The 26,334-nt window shown below is 37.6% G+C and overlaps 2 protein-coding genes across 4 annotated transcripts in view; one reads left to right on the top strand and one right to left on the bottom strand.

Annotated features, from left to right (window-relative positions):
* SLC25A12 (solute carrier family 25 member 12) overlaps positions 1 to 5,191 on the bottom strand; it is a 44,981-nt gene extending 39,790 nt beyond the window's left edge. Inside the window, exons 1-2 of the mRNA XM_039695968.1 lie at positions 4,986 to 5,191; positions 1,129 to 1,271 (exon numbers count right to left, since the gene is read on the bottom strand). Coding sequence (XP_039551902.1) covers positions 1,129 to 1,238 — 110 coding nt within the window. The 5' untranslated portion in view covers positions 1,239 to 1,271; positions 4,986 to 5,191. The remainder of the gene's footprint in view (positions 1 to 1,128; positions 1,272 to 4,985) is intronic.
* A 1,978-nt stretch (positions 5,192 to 7,169) lies between these two features.
* HAT1 (histone acetyltransferase 1) lies at positions 7,170 to 25,176 on the top strand. Of its 3 annotated transcripts, none has more exons than XM_039699952.1 (11): positions 7,170 to 7,246; positions 8,149 to 8,220; positions 8,522 to 8,597; positions 10,082 to 10,202; positions 15,562 to 15,741; positions 15,972 to 16,093; positions 16,594 to 16,698; positions 17,031 to 17,137; positions 19,565 to 19,716; positions 20,925 to 21,041; positions 24,781 to 25,175. In XM_039699952.1, the coding sequence occupies exons 1-11, from the start codon at positions 7,240 to 7,242 to the stop codon at positions 24,946 to 24,948; spliced, it is 1,227 nt and encodes a 408-aa protein (XP_039555886.1). In that variant the 5' UTR covers positions 7,170 to 7,239; the 3' UTR covers positions 24,949 to 25,175. The 3 variants fall into 3 exon arrangements, with proteins under 3 accessions (XP_039555886.1, XP_039555907.1, XP_039555896.1); XM_039699973.1 differs by having other exon boundaries at positions 7,189 to 7,246; positions 10,087 to 10,202; positions 24,781 to 25,176; XM_039699962.1 differs by lacking the exon at positions 7,170 to 7,246 and adding an exon at positions 7,439 to 7,462 and having other exon boundaries at positions 24,781 to 25,176.
* The last annotated feature ends 1,158 nt before the right edge of the window (positions 25,177 to 26,334 follow it).

Raw genomic sequence — 26,334 nt, 5'->3', positions numbered from 1 at the left:
GGTTACTAACATTTATCAAATATATGTATAATCAAAAATATTATCAAAGTGCTGCAGCCTTATGAAAAGAAAAATAATATAGCATTAAATCAAACAGGAAATCCTGTATTTGTCATATAGGGTAAGAAGTATACAGCACATACAATTTCATTTCCATTGCACAGATACTGTGCAAGCTGCTCAAGATACTAAACAAACTAATAAAATGTTCTGTAGTAGAATGCATGAAAACAAAATTTAAGTAACCAAAGAAGTGAAGGAGCATTCAATTTAAAATAAGTTATATTTACATATTTAGAAATGTACTGTCTACTATTTTAACAGCATTTTCTTCTCAACAAAATAACCATTCACTTCTGCATTCTTGACCTCTTCTCTGATCCATCTTAACCTTCTCATGTTACATTAACAACGTCTGGGCCTCCTACTACAATCCAAGGCCAGAACTAGAATCCGAGTTATATACAGCAAAAGAAAAGGCTCCTTGGAAGGCAAATGAGTTAGAGGGCACTGCCTCAGCAGAGCAGGCATTTTGTAAAGTGGTTTCAGGGAACTGTCTAAAAGCAAGCAGGAGCATCCGTAAGCAGAGTTGGAAAAGCTTTATGTGGTGTGACCTGATCTTCATTAGGCAATGACTTCTTCCTTCATAAAGTCACTAGTGTCTCCCTTTCCTAATAGTCAGTCTTTTAAAAAGACCTCAGTGGCTGGATTTGAATTGCACACGACAGAAATAAGAAAGCTCTTCCATATTTTTGTATTTAATTACAGGTACTGAAGGCTCTACACAGTACCTGATGATGGATGTGGACATACAAGAAAGAACTTTTCTAAGGCAACCATACTACATTTAACTTACCTGCTGTTCAACTTCCTCAGCTTTTGTAGAATTTAACAAAATATAATCAAAATAAATCTCAGCTTAAAAAAATCCATGTTAAACACTGTATTTTTTTCTCAGTTTTCACAAATTTAGTCCATTGTACTTGTTAAAAAAATCTCATTTAAATAAGTACAAAGTGTAATAAAATAATTTGTTTTAGAAGATGAATTTATCAAACTCATGCACTCACACATTTAACAATGCACTAGTTAACAATGCAAGTTTCAAATGGAAAGCAAAATTCTCACCCATCCTTAGTCTGATCTGCCACTCCAGCCAACAGCTGCACTGTTTTAGGATTGTGATGTGGATCCGTATGAAGTCCTAGGTATTTCTGCACAAAATCCTCTGGGGTCATGTAATGCTCACCATCCTTCTCAACGCTTGCATACTAGAGTAAAAATGAAAACCCAAAGCCACACAAACAAAATTTAATCCATTTAGATGCTAATTATTGGCGAACCAATTAACTTCTAATTAAAAGAAAAATACGTATTTCAGAAACTGTCAGGTAATTGTGAAAATTCATAGAAATTACAACCATGGTATAGCATTCCATTTGCAGCTACACTGAAAACACAGCACATAAATTTTCTTACAATTTATAGTAGCAGATTTATTCTGAATAACTGTTCCTGATCTTTACTATAATTATTTTGGAAAACATAAATTATTTCTTCTCTCTTTTTGTGAAAAATAAATATTCAGATTCATTTTTATCCCGAAAGTAATGTTTTTAAGGAAAAATTCACACACACAGACAATGCTTGCCTCAGCACCTCGTGTATCTCTTCCACACTCTCAGCCCCTCACATCACCTCATCACCTTTTACTCTTCCACCCTACAGCTGTGATGACAGCTGTTTGCAAGACTGCAGTGTAAAGCACATCACTGAATCTATGGAGAATTACAACAGAGTATTTCCACTGAAACAGGAACACAAAGCAGTGGATGGGAATCCCCTAATTGAGCACTGCTGCCAATATGACAGCACAAGCAAACGGTGGCTTCCTTTAATCAACTCTGAAAGGTTCTCTTCTCAGCCATACACACAAGTGACTGAAAAATGCCCTACAAAGCACAATCCTGCTGCAAGACATAAAATCCAAAGAAAATGTTATGTATGAAGGCCCATCAAACATGCAGAGTATGGAGCATATCTTCAAGAATCACTGAAGTCAGCTGACAGAAGAGTGCATATCGAAGACAGTCAAAATCTAAACCATCTTTTTTTCTCCAGACATACCAAATTCTCTGAGTTTATCATAAATAATAATTTATAATAATACCTTCCACAATAAAAACTGTTTGGGAGAAGTTTTCTTAAAAAATATTGAGACAAAAATAATTAACTGACAGATACATTGAGCTCCATATGAGAAGGTCATGGCATTTTGGAAAAGTTTGGCAGAAAGTCAATAAATTAAGGCCTGACAAAGTAGCTAAGCATGTAAATACATTAGTCCCATGTTTGCACCATATAACTAAAGTCAAGAATCTTTTAGCCCAAAATAGGCAATTTTAAATTATAGCCTAATTTGAATATAAAACATAACACATCAGCTAAATCCTTGTTCTTCTCAGTCTTGAACTCTGTTACTTTATAACACAAACCTCTTAGTATTCATTTGTAGATTGCCTCAGGTAAGCACTTGATGAATTTCCATGACGCTTTTTTTTAAACAACCTCACATAAGACAAACATACAACCTACTCTAGTTTACAAGCTGGTGCTATGTATCACCACACTTTCAGAACCAATGTTTTGGAAATCTCTTTTTGTTTCCTTCTCCACCTTGCCTGAATAGGTTGCACTTGAATTCAACAGGCAGGAAAAAATCCAAGAATATTTTCCAAAGGCTGACTGTGTCTTGTCTAAGCAAAATAATGAAGGTTCACTAAGAAATCTGGTAACTGTTTTTCCATCCAATTCTTTTATCCTTCTGTGATAATTTGTTAGAAAATTTGTTCTTTTATGGTTGTTACGTCTGTGGTTAGCAAACACCTAAGAGGTAACTTATTTGATGGTGCACAGACATGAAATTTCAATACCTGCATTTCATAGTTACAAGATTAAGAGAAATAGCACATCTTTTTAATGCAAATCAAACTTTATCTTTTTAACAGTTTAAAACAGTTAGAAGCAGCAGCACACTTCAGAAATTCTGAAGAGAAATGTATATATTAAATACCCTTTAGGATACAATGCAAGCTGCATGGCCAGAGGGCACGTACCCTGTTAGAAGACATGAACAGAAGGAAATTTAAGTAGACTCTCCATGATTAAGGTGGATGGTGACGAGGCCTAGAGCTCACATCTTCCCTTCTAACCATTTCCAAGGGAAGCCAAATTTAGGAAGGAATGCACGACCTTTAGCTGAAGTTCACAGAAGAGACCAGCACTCTCAGCAAGGAGTACAACATATCTGACCCCTAAACACTTGCAATATTTCATAAGACTTTCTGCAACTTAGTCTTCAAAAGAATGATTCTCTTTTGTTTTAAAGCCTAAGCAACTAAGTTTGACTTCTAAGCATTAAAAAACAACAATTTCAAACTCAACAGAACACAGAAGAAATACAAACTCTTTTTTCTACACTTTTTTTTACTGCAAAATCTCAGATACTCAAAGAGAGGAGAGCTTCATTTTTCAATTTTCAATTTTTAATTCCTCAGAGTATCAAACAATCCACAACTTCATTTGCATGTTTCTTTGAAGAAAATAAGACAGACATGGGGAAGTGCAAAAAGCCATTTTTTAAAACATACTGTCTGCTTTTTAAGTCAAGAGAACATGTACTGTCAGGAAGAAAATTTCAATGTTCTTCCTCTCCACTGCTGTCTGTATGACCACTATCAAGAACTTTAATTACTTATTTCCAGAAACAAGAACTACTACTGACTGGATGTCAAGAATCATAAAGACCTCACATTTACAAGTGAATAGTGTTTTCACACCTCCTTTCACTTTTTTCCATTCAAATGTTGGAAAAAGATGTTCTAGAATCAATTTTTATACTGTATTAATATATATTTTAAAATATAATATTTTTATATTGCTAATTTTATTAACAGACTCTAGTGTAATGTTTATCTACAAAAGCTGAGTGCCATGTCAACCAAAAATGAACCTGTGTTGGAGTATCTTTTACTGGAAACTAAATGTTGAGCTTCTACAGTTTGATGCTAGCATTCCAAGTGTTTGCACTCCAGCAATGTCATAGTGTAATCCAGTATGCAAAAGAAAAGGCCACCAAAATTATGGCTGGGACATAACTCCTCTCTCTCGGGCACAAAGCTCTCTCTACTTATCATATACAGAAATTGCTGGATGGTATAGTAGAACCAGAAGATACATACAGTTAAATAACAGACTTTATTATTTACAGTATTAGCTCTAATTTTATACTCCTAATTTTTTTAATAGAGAAAAGCTTCATGAATATACTGTGTAACACTCAACATTAGGGAAAGAACATATTTTAGCCATTTTGAAAATTGGTGGCCCTATTTAAGACCTAAAGTTCTTGTTCTTCTTATTATTCCACATGACTGATTCAAACCTTATCAATAAAGTTTTAGGATTGACTGGATTTTCCTTTCTGATCATGCTTTATTGAAACTAAGGGAGTGGAGAAACCTTCATACTATTATTTATATATGCTAATTCTAAGGCCCTGCAAGGAAAACATATAAATCTTGAGAAATCAACTTTAAGTTCTAAAAACACTGCCAGTGGTCCAACCATTTGTACGAACACATATAAACCCAAGGACAAAGCATACAGTCATGGAAGAGGGATTATTTTTGATTCTGTAAAGATGTATTAAAAAAACCCAAACAGTACTTCATTATAATTATTTGCTTTGTAGAAAATTAGAAAATAATTCAGGAACTTATTTAATATTTTAATTTGGAAATGGTTATGACACTTTCTTCCAGCAGCAGCTTCTCCTCAATGTCTGACACCCCCATCAATACACTATGCCTGCAAAGTGAACTTCTGAATGTCCCACCAGCACCACACGAATTTGATGCCATGGCAAACTGCTGAAAGGGCAAAACACAGAAGTCTGACACTCAAACAACATTAGATCTTTTTACCTGCAAAAAAATATTTCGTAGTTCAGCAGGATCCGCTCTTTTGGTGGAATGCACCTGTAAACACAAGCAAATGAGTGCCTCGCTTAGCCGGGCTGCTGTCAGAGCGCAGACACAGCCCGCGGCGCCGGCCGCAGGCGGCAATACGGGGTCCGCTGTCAGACCCACAGGCCCAACGAGCGCGCCGCGCTGCCGCGGGACGCCACGGGGCTCCGCGCCGGTGACAGCGCTCAGCACCGGGCTGTCTGCGAGCGGCGCGAGGGCTGCGCTGAGGGGCGAGCGCCCTGCCCTGCCCCGCCCTGCCCCGCCCCGCCAGGGCACGGCGGCGCCGTGAGGGACCGTGCCGGGGGCCTGCTGGAAGCACCTTCGCAGTGCAAAACGGAGCCTCTTCAAATGCTGCTGAATCTCATTGCCGGCGTAACAGATGCAGCCGTGCCTCTGAGGTCAGCAGAGGTGTGCGTACCTGTTGGTTTCAAGTGCCGAAACTGTTCATAGACTGAGGTTATGGCAGATCGGCTGCAAGTCGGATGCAGCTCTGTATTTCAAACATAGAACCAAATCTGGCTGGAATGCAATAAGTTATGACAGGGTCTTACAATCCTTTATCAGCACAGCACATATATGTGTTATACTTCAAAATGAAAGGCATGCAGGCCAAAGCCTTAAGGAAGGGAAGGTTTATACTTTATTCCAGCAGTTCAATCACAGTGCTTATAAAACCTGACTTAAATAATACTGTGTATTTTGTCTTGCTGTGCTATTTCGAAGGCCTAACAAAGTGTATTTCATCTGGTACTACTCAAATAACACAGTGAGATATTAAAATACAATACTATAACTGGTAGCTTATAATGGTGGTCATGAAACAATGACTCAAGTTTAAAACAACTTTTCTCTGGTGAACTTTTTTTAGTTATATGTCATCAAAAACTTTCTGCATATAACTTAAGAGTTCATATACTACATATATGCCTATGTCCCAGCTGACAGCAGGAACAGTTTTGCTAGAAATCTGCCTATTTGATAAGCATCTGACCACCCCAGCACCTTGTTCAACAATTCCATATATATACATGCTAGCTGCAGTGCCATGGTTTACGCCTAGCCAGCAGCCAGGACCCACATGGTCACTCACTTGTTCCCCCACCAGCAGGACTGGTGAGAAATGGAAGGATAAAAAGTAGATAAACCCATGGGTTGAGATACAAACCGTTTAATAGGAAAAGCAAAAGCCACACATACAAGCAAAGCAAAAACAGGAATTCATTCACTGCTTCCCATGGGTAGGAAGGTGTTAAGCCAGCTGCAGGAGAGCAGGGCTTCATCACCTGTAGTAGTTACCTTGGAAGACATATCATCATCATCCCAAACATCCCTTCCCTTCTTCTCCTCACCTTATATACTGACCATGATGTCATCTGGTCAAAAATATCCTTTTGTCACTTGGGGACACCTGTCCCAGCTGTGTCTCTTCCCAACCTTTCATTCAGCCCCAATATCCTTACCAGCACGGCAGTACAAAAAGCAGCAAATGCCTTGGCTCACTGTAAGCCCTGCTCAGCAGTAACAAAAACATCTCTGTGTTATCCACGCTGTGTTCGGCACAGAATATGCTGAGTTGGAAGGGACCCTCAAAGAGTGTGTTCGGCACAGAATCACAGAATAAGCTGAGTTGGAAGGGACCCTCAAAGACAGAACTCACGACCCCCACACTGTGAATAGTAATTCTACCCCAGGCCAAACCAGCACAGCAAGTACCAGTGTGCATCAAAAGCCAGGCCTTTGAAGGAAAATGGCAGAAATCCCCACGGTCCTTCCCGCAGCAGCTGCAGCAAGCGGTTCGGCATAGAGCGGTTTGTTTTTTACTAATGACAAAGCCCCGGTTGTTCGCTCGGCCACAGCGGAACTGCAGCAATGAGCAGCGAGGCCCGAGCGTGAAGGAGGAGCGGAGGCGGCACCGCGGCAGGCGGCTGCCGGGCCAGGGGAGCGCTGGGGCCGCTCAGGGCCGGCGGCACCGCCGAGAGCCGCCAGCGCACCGCCGCACCTGAGGCTGCGAGCATCACCGCGCAGGCGCGTCCTGGCGGGGCGGGACAGGGCCGGCCGCGCGAGCCAGCGCGAGGCTGGAGGCAGCGCTGGGCATGCGCACGGCCATTGGCTCCCCGCCGCGTTTCGGCGGGAGGAAGCGGAAGCGTGTGCGCGCGCTGGCATTTCCGGCGGGCGGGCGCGCGGGTTGATTCGCTGCGCGCGGGGCTCGGACATGGCGGGTGAGTGAGTCCGGCCCGGGAGCGGCAGCTCGGGAGCGGGGCTCGGGAGCGGCGGGGGCGGGTGGGGAAGCGGCTGTGAGGAAGGGCAGCCTCTGCCGTGGTCCTGCTCCTGCTCTCTTCGGGCTTATGGCTCCCGCGGGCTGCTGGTGTCAAACCAGAGTCCGTGTCCCTGGCCATGAGTTTGCTGGGCAGCAAGTTAAAAACCTGGGCAGCGAGGTAAAAAACCCGAAAGTGTTTGTGTAAAGTTTGCTGCCTGAAGTAACGTGTAGAAGAAGTTTGTTATGGTACTTCTGAAATGAAGGAGGGCTGTGTTTGTGAGGCATTTGGAATATACCGGAGGTGAAACGTGTCTTCTGGCCTGGATTAGGCTTTGGAAATTAGATGAAATACAGTTTATTTACATTTTTGTTTCACATCCGTTCTGGAAGAGTAGTGCTGGCTAAATAATTGCTGGTGGTGGACGTGCCACTGTAGTTCATTAATAGCAGTTTATGAAAATGACTTAATGCAAGCACTTGGAGTGTCCTGACACGTATTACTTATAACATGTTATATTGTGCTCTTATTCAGTATAACAAATTATAAGTAACGCATGTGAAATATATATTTATTTTGTAGTAACTTGGAATACTTAATATTTTTATAGCAATGACTTTAATTCTCAGAAACTAAAAAGAGATACTTGTGTGTTTTCTAGTTCCAGAAGAGTGTGTGAGAGAGATCTCTTTATCCTCTGTATTGATATGTTGTGGTATATTGTGGCTTTTCTAATCTTTCTTGTTCAGTGGTTTTGTGTTGTGTGTTTTTTCTTGGTTTATGATGCTTTTTCTAATATATTTTTGAGTAATAATGACAGAGATATTAGATATCTCTTGACTCTTAAAAAAAACCTTTTTTTTCAGGACTTACTGCTATGGAGAAGAAGCTGGCTGAATACAAGTGTAATACAAATGAGGCAATTCAGCTGAAGCTAGGTAATGCCACTTTTTAATATTGTACAAGTGATACTGAAGTATTCCAGTATCTTCCTGTGAGATACATACATTTGTGTCAGTTTCTCAGTTCTAGTCTGATTACTGATTTGATACTCTTAGATCAAGGAACCTCAATTGTAAAGGGTGCCTTGATTTCATTTGTATGCCACTCTCACATGGTTTCTTAACTAGAGTTGTCTGACTAGTGGAGAGTCAGAACATGAACAGCTGGTGGGGCTTCTGTGGATAAGCAAATGAAAGGTGGTGACTTGGTCATGCTCTATTCTTTTTATTTTCTCAGTTCGCTTTCCTGAGGATTTGGAGGATGAGAACACAACGTTTAATCCAGAGTACAGCCATCAAGTGTTTGGAGATGAGTAAGTCAAAGTTTCCAGATTAAACTAACAGGTCCCAAAGAGCAAAGTTGTTTCCAAATCATTAAAAACCAAAAAAAATTGCTGATACTGAGTGCAAGGTGAGAAGTGCTGGGCTGGTGCTGCTGCTAGGTTTGCTGGTACAGGCCAGGGTGTCCTGGCCTTCGTGGCCACCTGGGCACAGGCTCACTCATGTTCAGCCACTTGTCCCAAGCAACCCCAGCTCCTTTTCCAGCTGCTCTTCCCCAAGCCTGTCACTTGCTGTAAGCCAAGTCCAGCAGATCAGCACTCCTGTCCAGCCTGGTGTTGACTGCAGCCTGACTTAGGGAGCACTCAGATCACTGCTGAAGACATGAAATGGGACTGTCCCCAGCACAGCCCTGGGGAGCACCACAGGGGAACAGCTGTCAGGTGCATTTGACTGCATTCCCCACACTTGGGGAATGGCCATCCTTGGCATGGCCATCCACACAGTGATGAGTGCACCTGTTCAGGCCATGGGCAGCCAGGTTCTCCAGAAGAATGCTGGTGTCAAAGCCTTTCCTAAAGTCTAGGTAGAAAAGTATTGTCTATTCTATTTTGAGTATGCTGAATTAATTAGTGCTGAAGTGTCATTTATTATTTTCAGTAGAGTATTTTCATTCAACAATCTGGCCATAGATAAAAAGAAAAAATCCACCACCAAAAAAAAACAAACAAAAAAAACCCAAACAAACCTAAGGAGAATCCACCTCCATGTTTCTGCGGACTTCTTTAAGTAGTTGTGTTTCTTAATTTCAATTTCCTTTTGAAAGCATTCTAAGTACTCCACTTAGAATGAGCTACCCAAATTAAATGTAATAAATTAGTTACACTAATAGATGTCTACTGCAGCTATCATTGACAATAATTATATTCTCTGTTCTTCATAAGAGTATAGAGTTTGTGTTCAGGCAGCTCATATTTTCAAACTGTAAAAAGGCTTTTGTATTCTCTACTTCTTTTTGCATGTACTAATTTCTGATTAGATTGGCTAACTAAACAGAAACTGTCAACTAAGAACTCCACAAATTGCTACACCTGGTTGTCTGTGCTTTGTACGTTACAGAGTGAAGTACTTTACTCCAAAGTATTGTTCTACACTGCAAAGTAATTTTTAATAAATGTTAGCAATCAATTAATGTAAATAACTGTTAATGAGTTAAAGGTGTTGAAAAAGCATAAACACAGTATGAGCTGTTTCACATATTCTCTCCTGAGCTGTCACAGCAAGGACATAGGCACTGCCTTACTGAGTTCAGAATATTTCCACTAGAGAAGTGAAATAACAGAAGCAGTGTGAGGCATTATCTCTGTCCTATAGCACACATCCAGTTTGGTTCCCTTTTCCTGTTTGGAAGCTTACCTTACCAGGAAAGTTTATGTGAATGGCACATGGAATGAAGCTACTGTGATGTGAATGTTTGGTTTCGTATCGAGTTCCTGGCTGTTATTTTCTCCTTTCTCAGTGAAGTTGCTTTTGGCTACAAGGGACTCAAGATCCTCTTGTATTACATTGCTGGAAACCTGTCAACGCTCTTCCGCATTGAATACACATCAAGAGTAAATGAGAAGTTTGACTGTGTGGAGGTGAGTGCAGATCTGCTTCTGTCTTTAACAGAACATTGAGAAGGTTTACTTCAGTTCTAGGTGTAGTCCTTGCCCACCTAGATACGGTTTAAATTAAAAGGAGAAAAACAAATCTTCAATTTGCTAAGCTAGTAAGCTTTGAACTTCATTTCCCATTCCCTGACGACAGTGCAATCAAAATTGTGTCAAACAGAACAGCCAGGTGTGAGGTGGTGATGCCAAAGCCAGTTGCACAAAGTAAACCTCAACTTGGCAAGTCTATATTTTCATATTAATTGTGACCAGGAGGAGGACTAGTATTGGTGGGGCTAATGATGGAGAGAATCAGTGAGAAGGAAAAGGCGGTTTATGTGAGAACTTTGAGATGGTGTGCTTGACTGTGTCTCTCTAGACATGGAGAACAGGTAGGGAAGAGATTATAAACTTCTGTATGGGCATCATGTATGCTTTACATCTTTCTTAAAGGAATGTGGTAATGCAATTTCTGCAGGGTTTTTGTTTGGTTGTTTCTTCTTTTTCATGCAGGTTTTCTGAGCTTATAAAATGCTTGTTGAATAGCTGTTTTATTTTTTTCCTCTCCTGCTGTCTATATGTTCTCTAAATATGACTTCAGACTGCATTTAAGTTACTACTTTCAAATTCGTTGGAGTTTATTTAAATAATTTCAAGGAAAGGCGTATTGTAAAAGGAGAAATACATTGTAATTACTTCATTAAAATTATTTTAAAGATTTGTCCTTCCTTGTTTTGAAAGTGTATTAGAATATACTCAGTTCAAGAGGCTAAGTTCCTGGACATGTCTGAAATATTTGGAGGCTAGAGCAACATGTCTTAGGAGTAAAAAGTCATGCTATTCAATCTTAATGATTTTTTGGAAATAAGGGAAAAAAGGAAAGGCTGTTGGCCATATAGTAAACATATTAAAATCAAATTGGACAATCTTACAGTGCTATAATTTCAAATTAGAACCAGAATCTGCCCCATAGCACCTTGTTCCTTCATCTGTTTTCTGTACAAATGGCAAACCCAGTTTACTTCTCTGGAGGTCTAAACAAGGTCTGTCTTGCCCTATGCATGCTGCAATTTTTTGATTGATCAAAATGGTTGCTTTCTTTCAAAGCCTGTTTCCTATACTGAATTATTCCTCCAATTCCTTTAAGGACTGGGATGGGCACAAAAAAGATCTTTCTGAGCAGCACTTGTGTTACCTTTCCAGAGCATTTACGTGCCTTGACTGAAGGGGAAGAATGTGGTTGCTTACCCTGTACTTCCCTTAGTGTTACTAGTACTGTACAGTCAAATAAGCTGCTTATATGCATATGTGTGTATATATATATATATGTAGGAAAAAATACAGAGCTGTAGTCAGTCTTCTGCACTTATATTTGCTGTCAGTTTATCCACCCTCAGATAACGCATTTGCAGAGGTTAAACCATAAGCTGTCATTACAGCAGAATGTTGATTTGAATGCATATTAACATTTATTTTCTAAGTTAACTATTTGCTGCTGTCTCCTCCTTGATGATAATTATACTAAGTGCAGACTATCTGCCACACATGACGGATAATCCTGTGCTGTGAATAGATGGCGTTTAGGAAAGGACAGCAGGTTCTGCCTTTACCATAACTGGTTATAAGCAAGTTGGTATCAATGCTCCACAAAGTTATTCACAGCTGAGGATTTTGTACCCAAATACCCATCCAAGCTCATTCAACAGCAGGTGGTTTTATTCTGTAATATTGACTTTGGTTTCATTATTGCTAAAGCAGCTGCTGCTATCCCTGTTAGGGACTAACAGAAATATTCATCCCAATACCACTATTTTTTTCCAAGATCTTTTTGAACATAAGGAAGAGATACAATCCTGAAATGTCAAAAGGCAGAACTCCAGTCATATTTATGCATCTTAACATAGTTTAGATCCATCTTTAAGGAAATTATATTATTGGGGAAGCCTCAGCAAATTATGATCATGTTTTGAACAGAAGCTGGCACTTCATTTAGTGAAAGTAGATGAAATTTATCCCTTGAATGACATTAATTCTTTCAAATAACTGAAGAGAAACTGCTTTCTTCTAGTGTAAATATTAATAGCAATGACCCCTGAATTGCTTGCTGCTTTGAGATTTGCAGCTGTTCCAGTATCTACCTTTTTTCTACATTTTATGATGGGATAGGGGTAACGTATTTCACTAAAGTCTATATCTTCCTGTGAGTCTGATGTGTGCATTTGCTTTATACAAAAGTTAATTAAAAAGTATTGTTTCAGTATTTGGTGCTTTTATAATGTAACACTGCTGATCACTCCATTTCTCCCCTCTGAAGTATGTGCATGCAATTTTTAGAGAAATTAATCTCTCAAATATGCTTCTATAGTTATTTTAAATTAAGTCACTTTAAAACAGCATCTACATGTTATGCAAATGTCATAGCTGCCTATTAGTACCAGAATAATCTCTAAATTAAAATTACTTAGAGTCAAATGTGATGTACAAAGAGACATTACCCACTTAAGCATTCCTACTACAAATCAAGTGTAGTTACAAGCTTATACCAGATTTCCTGTCATCACCTCACATGATTCTGATTGTGAAGGTGGTACATTACAGGCAGCACTTCCATGAACCATAAGCTTAACAACTCCTGGCTGGCTTAATTCAGGTCTTTGCATGCTTCATTATCATTTGCTTTGCCTATGTTAAACATTGCTGTAGTAGTCAACAGGATTGTTTTCTAAAGAGAAATTTGTGTGCATCCATTCCAGTTTGTAAGATATGAGTGTCTTGCTCTGATAAAAAAAAAAATTAGCCTTTCACCAATATCAAAGATAGGCACAAGGGAAGGCAGTAAACACATTTTGGTAGCTCCTTGCATTATGGGCACCTCAGAGAGAAGTGCTTGAAAAGGATGTACTAAGTAATGAATTCCATTTAAAAGTACAGGTTTTCGTGAAATAAATTATTTTTTATGCAGTTGATATATTGATATTCCAATGTTTCAGAAAATTGAAAATTACATGGCTTAAACTTCTCCCACTGCTCAGACTGAGGATTCTGGGATTTGCTCTGTAAGAAGGAGAGCTCCTGTTAACCCTAAAAGTATCTGAAGACTGTGTTTTCTTGTGTCAGACCCCATTCCAAGGGGAGAGAATTTTTAGGAGCCAATAGGTGAAGATATGTTGTAGCCATGTAGAATCAAGAAGTATCATCTAGTGCTTCATTTGCTAAGTCTCTGGCATATTTTAGTTCTTTCTGCTGTACTGAAAACAAGACTTTTCTGGTGGCAGCCAGTGATGGATGTGCTACCTTACGCTTGTGCAGGTCACAGTGTGGATTCCTTCTTCCCTCTAATGAAGAAACTTAGAAGTGTGGGGGGAAGCAAAATTACTTAAATATTATGTCTATAGTACTTCCTATTGTATATTCACCCTTTGTAGATGTTGTCCACATGTCATCTGAGTTATTGTACTGTTGCTTGGAAATACTGTTTTAATTCTAGATTAGTTTGCATGCTTATTCAGCTATATGAAATGCAAATTGATACAGATTCTTAGTTGTCATTTCTTACAGCTCTGTCAGTAGTGCAGAAGAGCTGTGTAAACAATGTATTTGCACAATTTTTAAAAAGGCATTTCTAAATTGTGTTCCATATAAATATGTTTTTTAATGTAATTCTTGATTTGGAGGAAGTGGCTGGTTTTGCATAATCCTCCTTAAATCAGCAAGTGCAAAGAAAATGTATTTTAGCTAATATTGGTTTATGGAGAATAGTGAAGGCACCAACAAATTATCTTTGTTTTGAGAATGAAGTGAGTGTAAAAACTGTACAGGTTTTTACCGAGTTCTTACACCAGGTACTGTAGAGTTGTATTTTAACTGCTTAATAGCTCTCTCTCCAAATATAAATATAAATGTTGGTAGTACCAAACCATTAAGAATAAAACTTGTTTGTGCTGAACTAAGTCTATCTTTCTCTACACTCAAAATGTAACTGAATGATAAAGTGCTATTCATTTGCAGGTGCATTGCTTCTGCTTAAGGGCCCATGGTTGAAAGAACAGGAATTAGTAGCATGTTGTATTAGCCTTTTGTAGTGTATTTTGTTCTAAGCATCTTAATTTCCCTGTTTTGAATGCTAAGTAGCAAGAGTCTTGGTTTTGAACTAATACCCATCATGCATGTAAACGGTGTGAAAGAGCTGCTTAGTAAGTTAACACAAAGTGTTCTTGTGTCCGCCCTTGTGGAAATAGATACAATACAAACATTACAGCTGAACTCACGGCAAACTCCATTAAGTAAAAACCTGGATTCATTGTCCAGGGGAAAGTTTGAATTGAATGTAAGCTCATTTTGTTGAATGTAATGTCAGGCTTTTAGGGGTTGTATTGAGGAGTATGGTTTTGTTAAGTTGAGACCAATTCATTAAGTTTTATTGCCTGGTGAGAAGCAGTAATACGTTATTGTGAAGCTTCATCAAATATTCATGGTTAAAAAGAAGTAGTAAATGTATTCAATTAAGTGGTCTTTTGGGGGTCTGAAAAGGATTATGAAGTCTGCTCAGCTGATAGTCTCTAACTCTGGCTATCTGAAAAGAGTAATCTCTGAATTAAATTTTGGTGTCAGAATATTTTGTCTTCCACAGTATGTTAGACTACAGGTCAGATTTGCTGACAGTATTCATAAGTTGTACTATTTTCTGTCAAACTTTGTTTTCAAAACTTCCTTTTATTCGAATGCAGGATGTGGTTGTCTGAGTTTGTACTGTTTTGCAGCTGATTCTATAGACAGGCATTTCAAGCAGGGGGCCGTAAGAATGCCAGAGTGTGCTAGCTGTCACTTTCCTATTTGGGAGCTACCGTTTTTGGTCTTTGTCCCTTTTTCTCTGCTTAGTTCTGCATCACCTAATACCTCTTGTAAGCTGCTTGTTTGGGAACCTGAGTTCTGCAAGGCTGTGTAGCATACCATAGTCTTGGTGAATTGCGGTCTTGAAAGTCTTGGCTTTTGAACATGCTGTGCTTACAGAATAGCTACCAATGCTCTTAGTCAAGCTTGAGTCAATATAACAATCTCTAAACATAAAAATGTTCATGAACTTAGGCTGTAACCAAGAGCTTTTTGATGCTTAGAAAGGCTGGATTGTGACATTTCTGATCTCATGAGTGCAGCTTCTTTACTTGCTGAAAGATCACTAATGAACAACAAGAATGCTTGCTTTTTCTTTTTTCTCTTTCCTTTTTGGTTTTTTAAATTACTGGTAAATACAGTGTGTCTCATACATTCATTTCTTAAATACAACAGTGACATCAATGCTGTCTTTTTCTAATTTTCCACTGATCCTTCCCCTTTTTGTAATCTCCAGGCAGATGATGTGGAAAGTAAAATTAGAGAAATCATTCCGCCTGGTTTTTGCACAAACACAGATGACTTTGTGTCTCTGCTGGAGAAAGAGGTCAACTTCAAGCCCTTTGGAATGCTGTTACACACATATTCTATCCATAATGAGGAAGCTGGTGAAGATATAACTTATCAGATATACAAGGTATGAAAAATTAAATTAAACTTCTGCTTTTGAGCAACCAAATTCAATTTTATTTTGCAGAGATACATCTTCTGTAGTGACTCAACTGTAGTGTATAAATACTATAATTTTATCTGTTTGTTAATCATTAACATGCTTTTTTATATTAGAGAATTTAATTAGGTTTTGCATAGATTTTCCTCTTGCATCTGTGATAGGTTTCACCTGACTTCTCCTGGCTTTTTCCCTAGGCTGACATGACATGTCCAGGCTTTCGAGAATATCATGAAAGGCTTCAGACGTTCTTGATGTGGTTTATTGAAACTGCTAGCTTTATTGATGTAGATGATGAAAGATGGAACTACTTTCTAGTGTAAGTACAGTTCTAAAGCAACAGTGGACCTTATTACCTCCACAAAGCCTGCATTTTAATTGTGGCTGGCCAATTATTGGAGCAGTATAATGATATTTTTCCCAGGAAAGAAAAAACATTGTTTATGAGGCTTGAGTTTTCCTCCATTATGCTTTGGGAAAGCTTGAGAATAGAGCTGAATTAAATGCTGTTGTCCGTTAGAGCCCTGAATGTAGGCTTAAACAGTAAAATGAGCTTTGCCTGTGTTTTCTTTTACTTGCCACCTATTCATCTTCATAATAGGCAAGTGCACTGAAGTGCTGTAAAGAGGTCTGATTTATCCAAGTTGCTGCACACCAATTAAGTGAATTGTACATTCAGAACATAGCAGGTGTACCCATTGGGCCCTCACAGAGTAGCTTGCTGACACTGAAAATTCAGTTGGAGAATGGAAAAGAAAATGGACACTGCATGGGAGCGCAACTGTAATTGACCTGCTTGGCTTTCTGTTTTATCTGCAGATTTGAGAAGTATAATAAGGATGGAGCTACGCTCTTTGCGACCGTAGGCTACATGACAGTCTATAATTACTATGTGTACCCAGACAAAACCCGGCCACGTGTAAGGTAATTGGCGGTGTAACTCGTGCCTTGCCTTTTATTTCAGAAGAGGGAACTGCTGAAGTTCCCAATACTTGTTTATAATAGTGTTGATTTGTTTAAAAAAATCCCCATTATTAGCTGTCTATGCACTGATTTTTTTTCATTGTTCCCTTCCTGAAGCGGAGAGAATCTCAAACAAGTTTTGAATATTTAACAATTTTAAGATTTAAAAATTACGTTTTAACATGAAGATTGCACATACCTTAGTCTAAAATGAAATACCATTTTGTTTTTAAGGTTTTACATTGTTTCCAAAAGCTTGTGTTTGAACTGAAAATGCATTCCTTTGTTTGTAGCCAGATGCTGATCTTGCCGCCATTCCAAGGAGAAGGCCATGGTGCTCAGCTGCTTGAAACAGTTCATAGATACTATATGTCTTCTCCTACGGTACTTGATATAACAGGTTTGTATTAAATTTTTAATAAAGAACTTTACAGGTTGTTAGCCCACAAGCTAACTTTTATGCTCATTTGTGTGAATTTAAAGCCTTTTGAAGATTTAGCTTCTGCTCAGTTCAGGATTAATGGTACCCTGGTTTACAGAAGTGTATATGGTGTAGCTTCTTAAACACTTAACTCAGAGAACAGCACACCAGGCAAATTCAATCCCTAGCATGAACGGATTACCAGCTAATTAACCATTTTATTGTGAGATACACAGCTGAGTTTGCCAAGAGATCAAGCTTTGTCAAATTCTTTGTTCAACTTACCCGTTAGCCAAAACTCAGGCTTGACAGGAGACACAACACACCTAACTAAAATAGCATATTTAATATTAGTGTGCAAGCTGAAATTTCACAGGCAGTAAGAGTTTGTAGAGAACTTGTGCTCTAGGAGCACATATTGCTGGCTGATCCATGATACTAGATGTGTGTGCACAAATACCTAAAACCAGAAGATTGTGGAAATGGCAGATAAAGGGTCCACGTGCATAACAAAACTAACATGGAAAATTGCCACAGACATGACATCAGTGCTGTGGTTTCAAGTCTAGTATAGGAAGAAATGCAGTTCAAACACATGTTTACCATTCAGTTTTAGATGTAGTCTCATCTTGGTTATAACTAACTTTCTGTTCTAATTAAAATCCAATAAACTACTTGTTTCATAATGCGTTGTTGCTGGATCATTGTAACAAAATAATCCACCTCATCATTTCAGTCCAGTTTGTGGGAGCATAAAAAAGTATAACTTAGTTCATGCAACAGGAACCCATGTGCATGATGCATTTTTCCTTTTAATAGTACAAACTTTTATGTAGCTTTTATAATTGAGGATGAGTAACATCTTAGACTGCATAAATCCTATGGCATGTTCATGGCTCAGTGCCTTAAGTGCAGGGCTGTAGCAAACAGTAAATGTGCACTAAAACATTGGTCCATTTTTTTGTGGAATGAAGCAGGAGAAGGCTTGCAATATTCTATATGGTGCTCAGATTATGAAAGTTAAGACTCCTAGAGAAGTATTTGTCCTTTTTGAGGGGGTCATTGGACTTGGACTATCTTAATATAGCCAGAATATTTAGTTACATATAAACTAAAATTGTGAAATAAAGCCTTTAACTTTTCTGTAAAGAGGAAATGAATGATTTACTAATTAAAATTACTTCTGAGTTTCATGTTTGCAGCAAATATTTTGTTCTGCTTATACCTTGTCATCCTGACACAAGCAAAATGTATGCTGCTACTGCTTACTGGACAGAAACTGCCTCATTCTTCTTTTCTGAGTGCAAAAGAATTAATCCATTTACTTTGGTGCACTTCTCCAATCTCTTTTGCAGAATAAGTGCTATAAGGCTTGCCATACAAGATTAGGCCACTCATACACAATACATTTTAACCCAACCCAGAAAAACAGTTGGTGGTGCCATAGTTGTGTGGTGCCATATACACTACATGGCAAATGCTTCTATCCCAGTCTTTCTTGGTAGCTTTGTTTTGCTTTTGATCATCCTAAAACTGCTTAACTATTTACAGTGTCCCTCAAAACTAAAGGAAAACACAGCTGGGATGTAAGCTGGTTAGCAATAAACTCCACAATGCCAGCTCTCAGAAAAATGAGTGTTGAAGAGGAAGCATGACCCTGCTACTTGTTTGTAGTGAGTTTGTCTAAAGCAAGAAAAAAATAAATATATTCACAACGTTGTACATATTTTCCTTCTGCATTAAATAGCTACATATGTGCTCATGTTGATCTTAACTGTGGCTACTTCTCCATTTTAGTGTTTTTTTCTATAGCAACAGTTTTGATAGCTATGCTTTCTTTTTAAGTAAAATGGAAGTAACTTGAAATCGTGATCAGCTTTTGCCTAGGTCCTTTCAGCCTTTTAATTTTGGATAATCTTGTCCTTTGACTTCTTGTACCTTTTCCTGCCTTCCCTGCTAACAGTGACTAACTTCTGCTCAGTGCATATCTTCAACTAGTTTACTTGTATACAAGAGGATATTTTCATTTATCTTGTTCCACATTTTCCCTCTTGTTTGTCTTTTAGTAATTCTACCACTGTTAAATATAGAAAGCTACAAGAAAAAAGGTTTATAGGCTAGTCTTTTCCCAAGGAGTTAAATGCATTTAAACAAGTCCATTTCACAATACATACATACAATATGTACAGCACTGCATACACAAAATACTAGAAATTTCTCTTAATGTGACCTGTTTGATGTCTACTGTCAAACATCAAAACCTTTGACAACAGTGCTTGCAATTAAGCATAGTTGTTTATATACTGATGAATACTGCATCTGCTTTTGTTTTCCATAGTTCTTTGTAATTACATACCAGAGATGAGAAAACAAATAATGCTGATAAGCTTTTTTTATTCTTTCTAGCTGAAGATCCATCTGAGAACTATGTGAAGCTTAGAGACTTTGTTCTTGTAAAGCTCTGTCAAGATTTGCTTTGCTTTTCCCCAGTAAAGTTAATGCAAGGTTTCAGTCAAGAAATGGTGACGGAAGCTCAACAAAAATTGAAAATAAATAAGGTATTAAATCAGTACAGTTGTAGTTGGATATACTCTTATCAAACTAGTACAATACAATTTAAACTTAACAGAAAGTGTAAGTACCTTTCTCTATTTTGACAATTGTTAAGGATGTATCAGGAGATACATGGCTCATGGTTTTAGATAAATGCCTTTTTTACCTACAAATTCTATTGTAATAGAATTTGACATGGTTTTGATTTCTTTTAAGAATATGCAAGTAAGTGTTGCTTTGGGAATGCAGAATGCTAAAGTGGCAAACAACTTACTAATGCAGCTCTAAACACTTGGAGAATGAAAAAGTTAAATTGAACAATTAAATTTGTTGGCAATCTTGAATTATTAAATTAATTTTTGAGTATGGTAGTGAAATAGCAGAGTTGCTTAATTAAAAATTTGAGTGTGATGTACTGAAGACTTTAAACCTTGAGGGATGGGCAGTGTAAACCATATTCAGATGTGTTCATGAAAATGGTATAGCTTATATAAGGAAACTGCATCTGCAGCCTTCTGTATTTTAAATCTGAAAGAATAAATACATTTCATTTGGTTTTTAACAGTATATAAACATGTGGTAGTGTAGCAAACAAGCCACTTTATTTTTGTTGTGTTGTTAAAAAAAATACTTGGTCTTAAATGCAAGTTAAGACTAATATAGTAGCAACATAGTATGACATGAGGGGAGAAAATTTTCTGATCTGATACCAAAAGCACTTCAGTTTTTCCATTTACTGATTAATTTTCTTCCCCAGTAAACAGAAAAGTTTAAATATTGTTGTTTCATTTTCATATTTGTAACTTTCAGGGAGCCATTTGAAGGACACTAGATAGATGTGGATTGTTAAAATTAGCAAAGTGGATACTGCTTGGTATTGCTTCAGGTCACTCTAGTTCCAGTCCTTGTCTTTAGAAGTGTTTTTGGACTCTGGCTTCTGGGCTTTCTGCTGTTCACTTACAGCAAGTCCTTGAAGCATCTCTACGGCTGGTGCAACACTCGAGAGATCAGACACTGGGTGCATGGAAGAAAATGGTTTTTAAGAAAAAAGAAAAATGTTCATTCACTGAACTCAGATAGGACAGATTTATCCTTGCCCCATTTTCTGATCAGATGAAGAATTACTCTAATAATTCAGTATTTTTGCACTTGCAGTTCTGTTGAGTGACCTCCTTACTCAGATGTGGTTTTTATTCTCCTTTCTGTTTGTTAGCAACACACAAGACGAGTTTATGAAATTCTCCGATTGCGCGCAACAAATATGGGTGATGCAGAACAGTCCAGAAGCTATCGGTTGGATGTTAAAAGAAGACTGATTGGGCCCTATAAGGTGTATATGACTTAAGTATCATTTAATATTTATTTCAAGGCTAATTATACTTGATTTTACTTTAATTTCCATAAATGTAGTTGATGCCAATTATGTTGCCAATCAACTACTATTAGTTATGCAGTGTTCAGCTGACATATATACAGACGCAGAGGACGTTGGTATGTAGCAGCACTGAAGATCCTGTGTTTGGCTCCTGTCTGTTTCCTGCCCAGTTCCACAGGAGGTTACTATTAAGCTTAGGCTATCTAGCTACAAGTGGCATTATGCCCTGGTAAGTTTAAGGAGGGAAAATAGTCAATTTCTCGAAGAGGTTAAAAACATACCTTAAATAGACAAGCAGAAATTTGAAGAGAGGTTAAGTTTACACTGCAGACTAGGTATAGTTTAGATTCCTATTCTAATTGTTTGCTAGGTCTTAAGAAAACAGCTTGCTAGAAGTAATTAAATCATGTCAACATAGGACTAACCCCATGCAGATGGAATATAAAATAATACCAGCAGTAAAATTCAAACAAGTATTAAACATAGTGCCTAGTAATTTTCTTAGTTCCTATTATTTATGCATCCTGGATTTTCAGTGTGGTTGGTCTGTGTTGCATAAACTGACCCTTTGAGATATGGATTAAAAAAATCATATCTTAGTTGTGAATGGCATTAGTCTTTGTATCAAGAGTCAAAAAGGCCACAAATAAATCTAGGTATGTTGCTGTAACTAGCATGTTAGCTACTGTTGTCAATTAAGTACTTTCCAAGCACACCAAAATCCTGCATATAAAGGTACACAGAGCATGAGGAGTACCTTGATTAGCTTGAAAACCTTCCTAAAGCAGCATTTACCCTGTTATACCAAAGAGTAAAACTTAGCTTGTAGTCACATTGGGCTTACAGGGGCTGTTAGTAGAAAGGAGAGGCCAGCACTGATTTACTAAATATTTATCTGATCTGGTGATAACTTCATGTCATGCTGAATGCCAGAACCTTAATCAAAACACGCTCTCTTTCACTTGTATCTTGTCTCATTCACTTAGTGCCAACTACAAATAAGGTGATTTTTCAGCAAATGTTTTTCATTACTATTACATGGTTTCAGTTCCCTCATCACTGAGGTCCTGTAGGCAAAACCCAAAATTTCATAAGCAGCTTCAATTCTAGTGCTTCTAGCAGGTGTTTCCACTTCAATCTTTGCACACAATAAGTGCATGGATAATGAATGGATTTTGTATTGCTAAATACGCAATATTGCTACTTTAGAACATTGCATTTTTAGTTTTTTGTTATTTCAATGTGAATTCAAAATAATCCTTAAAGCAACTAACTCCTTTTTTCCCTGATTTTAAATTTTATGTTCTGATATCGTCATCTTGTTCATGGTAGTTCTACCTAGTAAGTAGCTTACTCATACACTCATTTTAAACAATTTCCAATAATTTTTAGCCCCACTGCCATTTTCAAAAAGTTTTCAGAAATATAATTAAACTAACTTTTAATATAGAGAGGGCAATTTTGACGGGGAACCAAATTTCATAAACATATAATCAGGAATATTACTGCATATTCTAATACTCATGTCATTTTATTATATATAAACTGTTTGATAGCTTCATTTGAACAGTGCTGTACAGATGTAGAATAATTCTAAGTTGATACTACTTTAGTTTAATAAAAATGGTGTTCCATCCTAGAATTATTTCCTGGCTAACAGTAGCAGTGAAAAAAACTATATGCAGAAACCTCAGGGGAAAAACATGTAATACATCTATTCCCCTTGAAGTCATTGGGTTAGCAAGGAGGTGGTTGCTAAAGATACTGAGACCTTTATGCATATGGCATGACTAGCTTGGGATGACAGATGCAGCAGGGTGTGTTGCTCTCTGTATACATAGTACTAATAGAGGAAAGAAAAAATTTGGTATATTAGTTAACAGGGCATCACTGCAAGGTAGTTTAAAGGGTGAGCAGCTTGTGAAATTCCAGTTTCACTGTGGCTTCTCCATTTCTGACAAACTGCATTTTATTAGTAGATTGTGCTGGTAGACATAGCTCCTTGGTCATGTCTTTGTTCTTCATGTCATCCCTCTTGGAAGTAGTTATCACTGCTGCAATGCTTTTTGTAATTGTAGTACTTTGTTTACTACTTGAATATGCTTTTCTGCCCAGCCCAACAGCTTGCTCCCAAAAAATCCTCTTGAAGCTGCCCAGGTAAAATGTTACTGATGGCAGTTTTCAAAATCTTGTGTACCTGGATATGCTTGTAGTATATTTGGAGGGGGGAAATGGATATTGCAACAACTGGTTATCTGAAACATGCAAAGAGAGTTTCCTCTTTAGCAGGAATCTGGAACTTGAAGGTGGCCTAGTGGTACAGTATCAGATGTAGTGGACATTTAAAAGCTGGCACCTTTTTTTCAGAGCTAATGTATATAATCTAAACAGACACTCCTGTTAATTAGGCAACTTTGAATTAATTCTAGAATAAAGTTTTGGTTGTTCTACTGACAGAAGCTTGGCCAGAAGATACTCATCTCTATTTTCATTTGGGCAGCTCATTATATGTTTTGAGTACCTTACTAATTTTGACTACACAGAGGTAATGTGAATCTAAAATTTAAACATCTGTGCTGCTTTTCACAGCCTTTCAGCTAGGAAAGGTTTCTTGATTATTGGCCAGAAATGTGCTGAATACCTCATCAGGACTTAAGTACAGAACCTCTTTTTCTGAACTGAACTTTGCCTATCTGTGCAATCTTTAGGATACTGTAAAAGTTTTTCTGGTCATACTCATTTACAGTTCACTCTAGTCTCCACTCCTCCCTCCTGACTCTCAGCATCAATCACAGAATGAAAACAAATACTTCTTTGAGAGATAAGTGTAAAATTAGAGAACAAAAGGACTTTGATTTTGAGACTGTTTGAAATATAATAATTTGGTGGAATTTTTTTGTTTTATTACATTGATTCCATAGATATTGCAAAGATTTATTTATACGATACCAGGCATACATAATACTTTTTTTTTTTAATGAAGTGTTGAATGATATTCTGCTTTTACAAAGCTAGAGAAGACTGAAGAATGAAAAGTACCTGAAGAACTGAATAGTTCAGAAATAGGTATCACCTATATGAAAGTATATCTGGGAAAAGAAAATAGAAAATTATTTTGAGGTGTTGTTAAGAAACAGGTAAAAATCACATGTGACAGAGCAAGGACAACTTATATTCCTGTACAAATATGTTTATGCTTATAAATAATATTAACTGCTTTTCAGTGCTGTTACTGCTAGTTCCTGGTAACTTGAATTATTTGTAAGAGTTGGTGAAACTTTTTCTGTGTACAAGAGTCTTAAAATTAATTTTTGATGGTCAGTTATAGGGAAATTATTTGGCTGAATAGTCTTATAATGGGACACCAGTGTAATTAATGTTAATGTAGGACTAAATATCGTGGTCAGATTTCTGCAGTCGAGTTTTTTGTGCCATACATCTTCAGTAGTAGGTGTACTGTTAGACCTAATCTGAAACCATTCCTCCCTTCACTAGCTCATTGGCAATACAGAAACTTTAACACAACAACAAATGTAGTACTAATCAAACATGGTTACTGCTTCTCTTGGGATTAGGGGCATCTTAAAGAACTAGATACTGAAATAGAATAAATTTCAATGAAACGCTGTAATGAAATACCATGTTCTTGATAATTACTGGCTGTGTTCAAACTACTGTTTGTTTGATTGCTTAGAAAAAACAGAGAGAACTTGCCAAGATGAGAAGGTGTCTAAGACCAGAGGAGATGACTAATCAGTTGAACCAAATAGACCTAAACTTGCAACGTGAACAGTTAGAAGAGAGCTTCCAACAACTTGTTTCAGATTACCGAAGAGTCCTAGAACGACTTGCACAAGCATGAGGATCCTACTTGTACAGGAAACTTGCAGATATCTATACAGTGTTGTAAAACACTTCCTTAATTGCCACTTAACTGCAAAAAATCTCATGTGACGTTTTAATCACATTAAAGGTGACTTGTGTTCCTGTGCATTTTGAATATTTTCTATTTTTGTGTTGTAGATTTTAAAATGTTATACTTTAGGTTTTGGGGCACTTGATGAAATAAAAAATGTAGATTCTCAGATACAGTGTTACTTCAATTGTATAAATTTTCTTTTACCCTTTTGTATTGATCAAGACTTAATAGATACTTGAATAGCAATTTAATATATAAATCTAAGCAATCTCAGATTTCTCCTAAGTTGATTCTCCTCAGGCTGTTCTCTGTGGATCGTATTGTACAGTGTAAGGCCTGTGCACGTTTAATGTCATGAACAGGTGACAAGGTTGGTTCTGTGGCCTCTCGGGTGTTTCCTGTGTACAGACTCTTTATGCTTTGGTAAAAGTGGATCCTGCTGCTGAAAGCAAACAGACCCATTCTGTTTAAGCCTCTAAAGTGCCTCAAGGACATTCTTCTTCAAACCCCCAAGTTTTCAGGTTATTGATTTTTCAGGAAGAAACCTCACAGCTGGGGAACCAGGCAAGTCTTTGTGAAGACTCCAAAACCTCTTCTACTAGTGAAAGAAACATAAATCTGTAGGAAGCAACTGCCTTTGTATAGTTCCTTGATTGTGTTCTGCTATCCATTACTTCTCAGACCTGAGGTTAGTTCGTTAATATCTTGTCTGTCCTCCCTCAAAGGAATTAATTTTTGTTACCTTTTCTGGTAGTTCAGGCTTTAGAGGATTTAATCTGAATAAGAAATTTATTAACCATGTTTGATGGTCCTAGTGGAATTCAGGTCTAGCTTTCAAAACTGGAGCTTGTAGGTTGACAGTTCTCCACTGTCTGATGTGATGTGGAGGAAGTGAAATAATTTTTGCATGTTTTGAATCTGTGGGATTTTTTTTGTATTTTCTATTAAAGGATTTTTAGAAATTTTAATTCGAAATTAAGGTATCTTGGATGAAATATGTACGATACATCTTTCATCTACTGTAGTATCCAAATCTATTAATCAGTAGTAACAATTGTTAAAAGACCTTTCCTGGTAGTAATACAAAGGCTGAGGTTAAGTTGGGGAACTTGGGGTTTGGTTTTTTTTCTGTGGATGGTTTTGGTTTTTGTTTTTTTTTTGAACACGTTCAGATCTTGGTGATAAGTCAGAAGTGGGAAAGCTGAACTGGAGAATTGTGCTTAAATTTGGTTCCTGTGTAGAGGTCCAGGATACTTCTGGCACTTCTGGGGCAGCCTGCACTAACACTCCCTGACTTAAGCCATTGAAGAAACTGTAGGACTGACAAGA

This window comes from Passer montanus, unplaced genomic scaffold (genome assembly GCF_014805655.1).
Source record: "Passer montanus isolate IOZ18808 unplaced genomic scaffold, ASM1480565v1 scaffold1, whole genome shotgun sequence".
NCBI classification, from domain to species: domain Eukaryota; kingdom Metazoa; phylum Chordata; class Aves; order Passeriformes; family Passeridae; genus Passer; species Passer montanus.
This window is presented reverse-complemented; position numbering and strand designations above follow the sequence as displayed.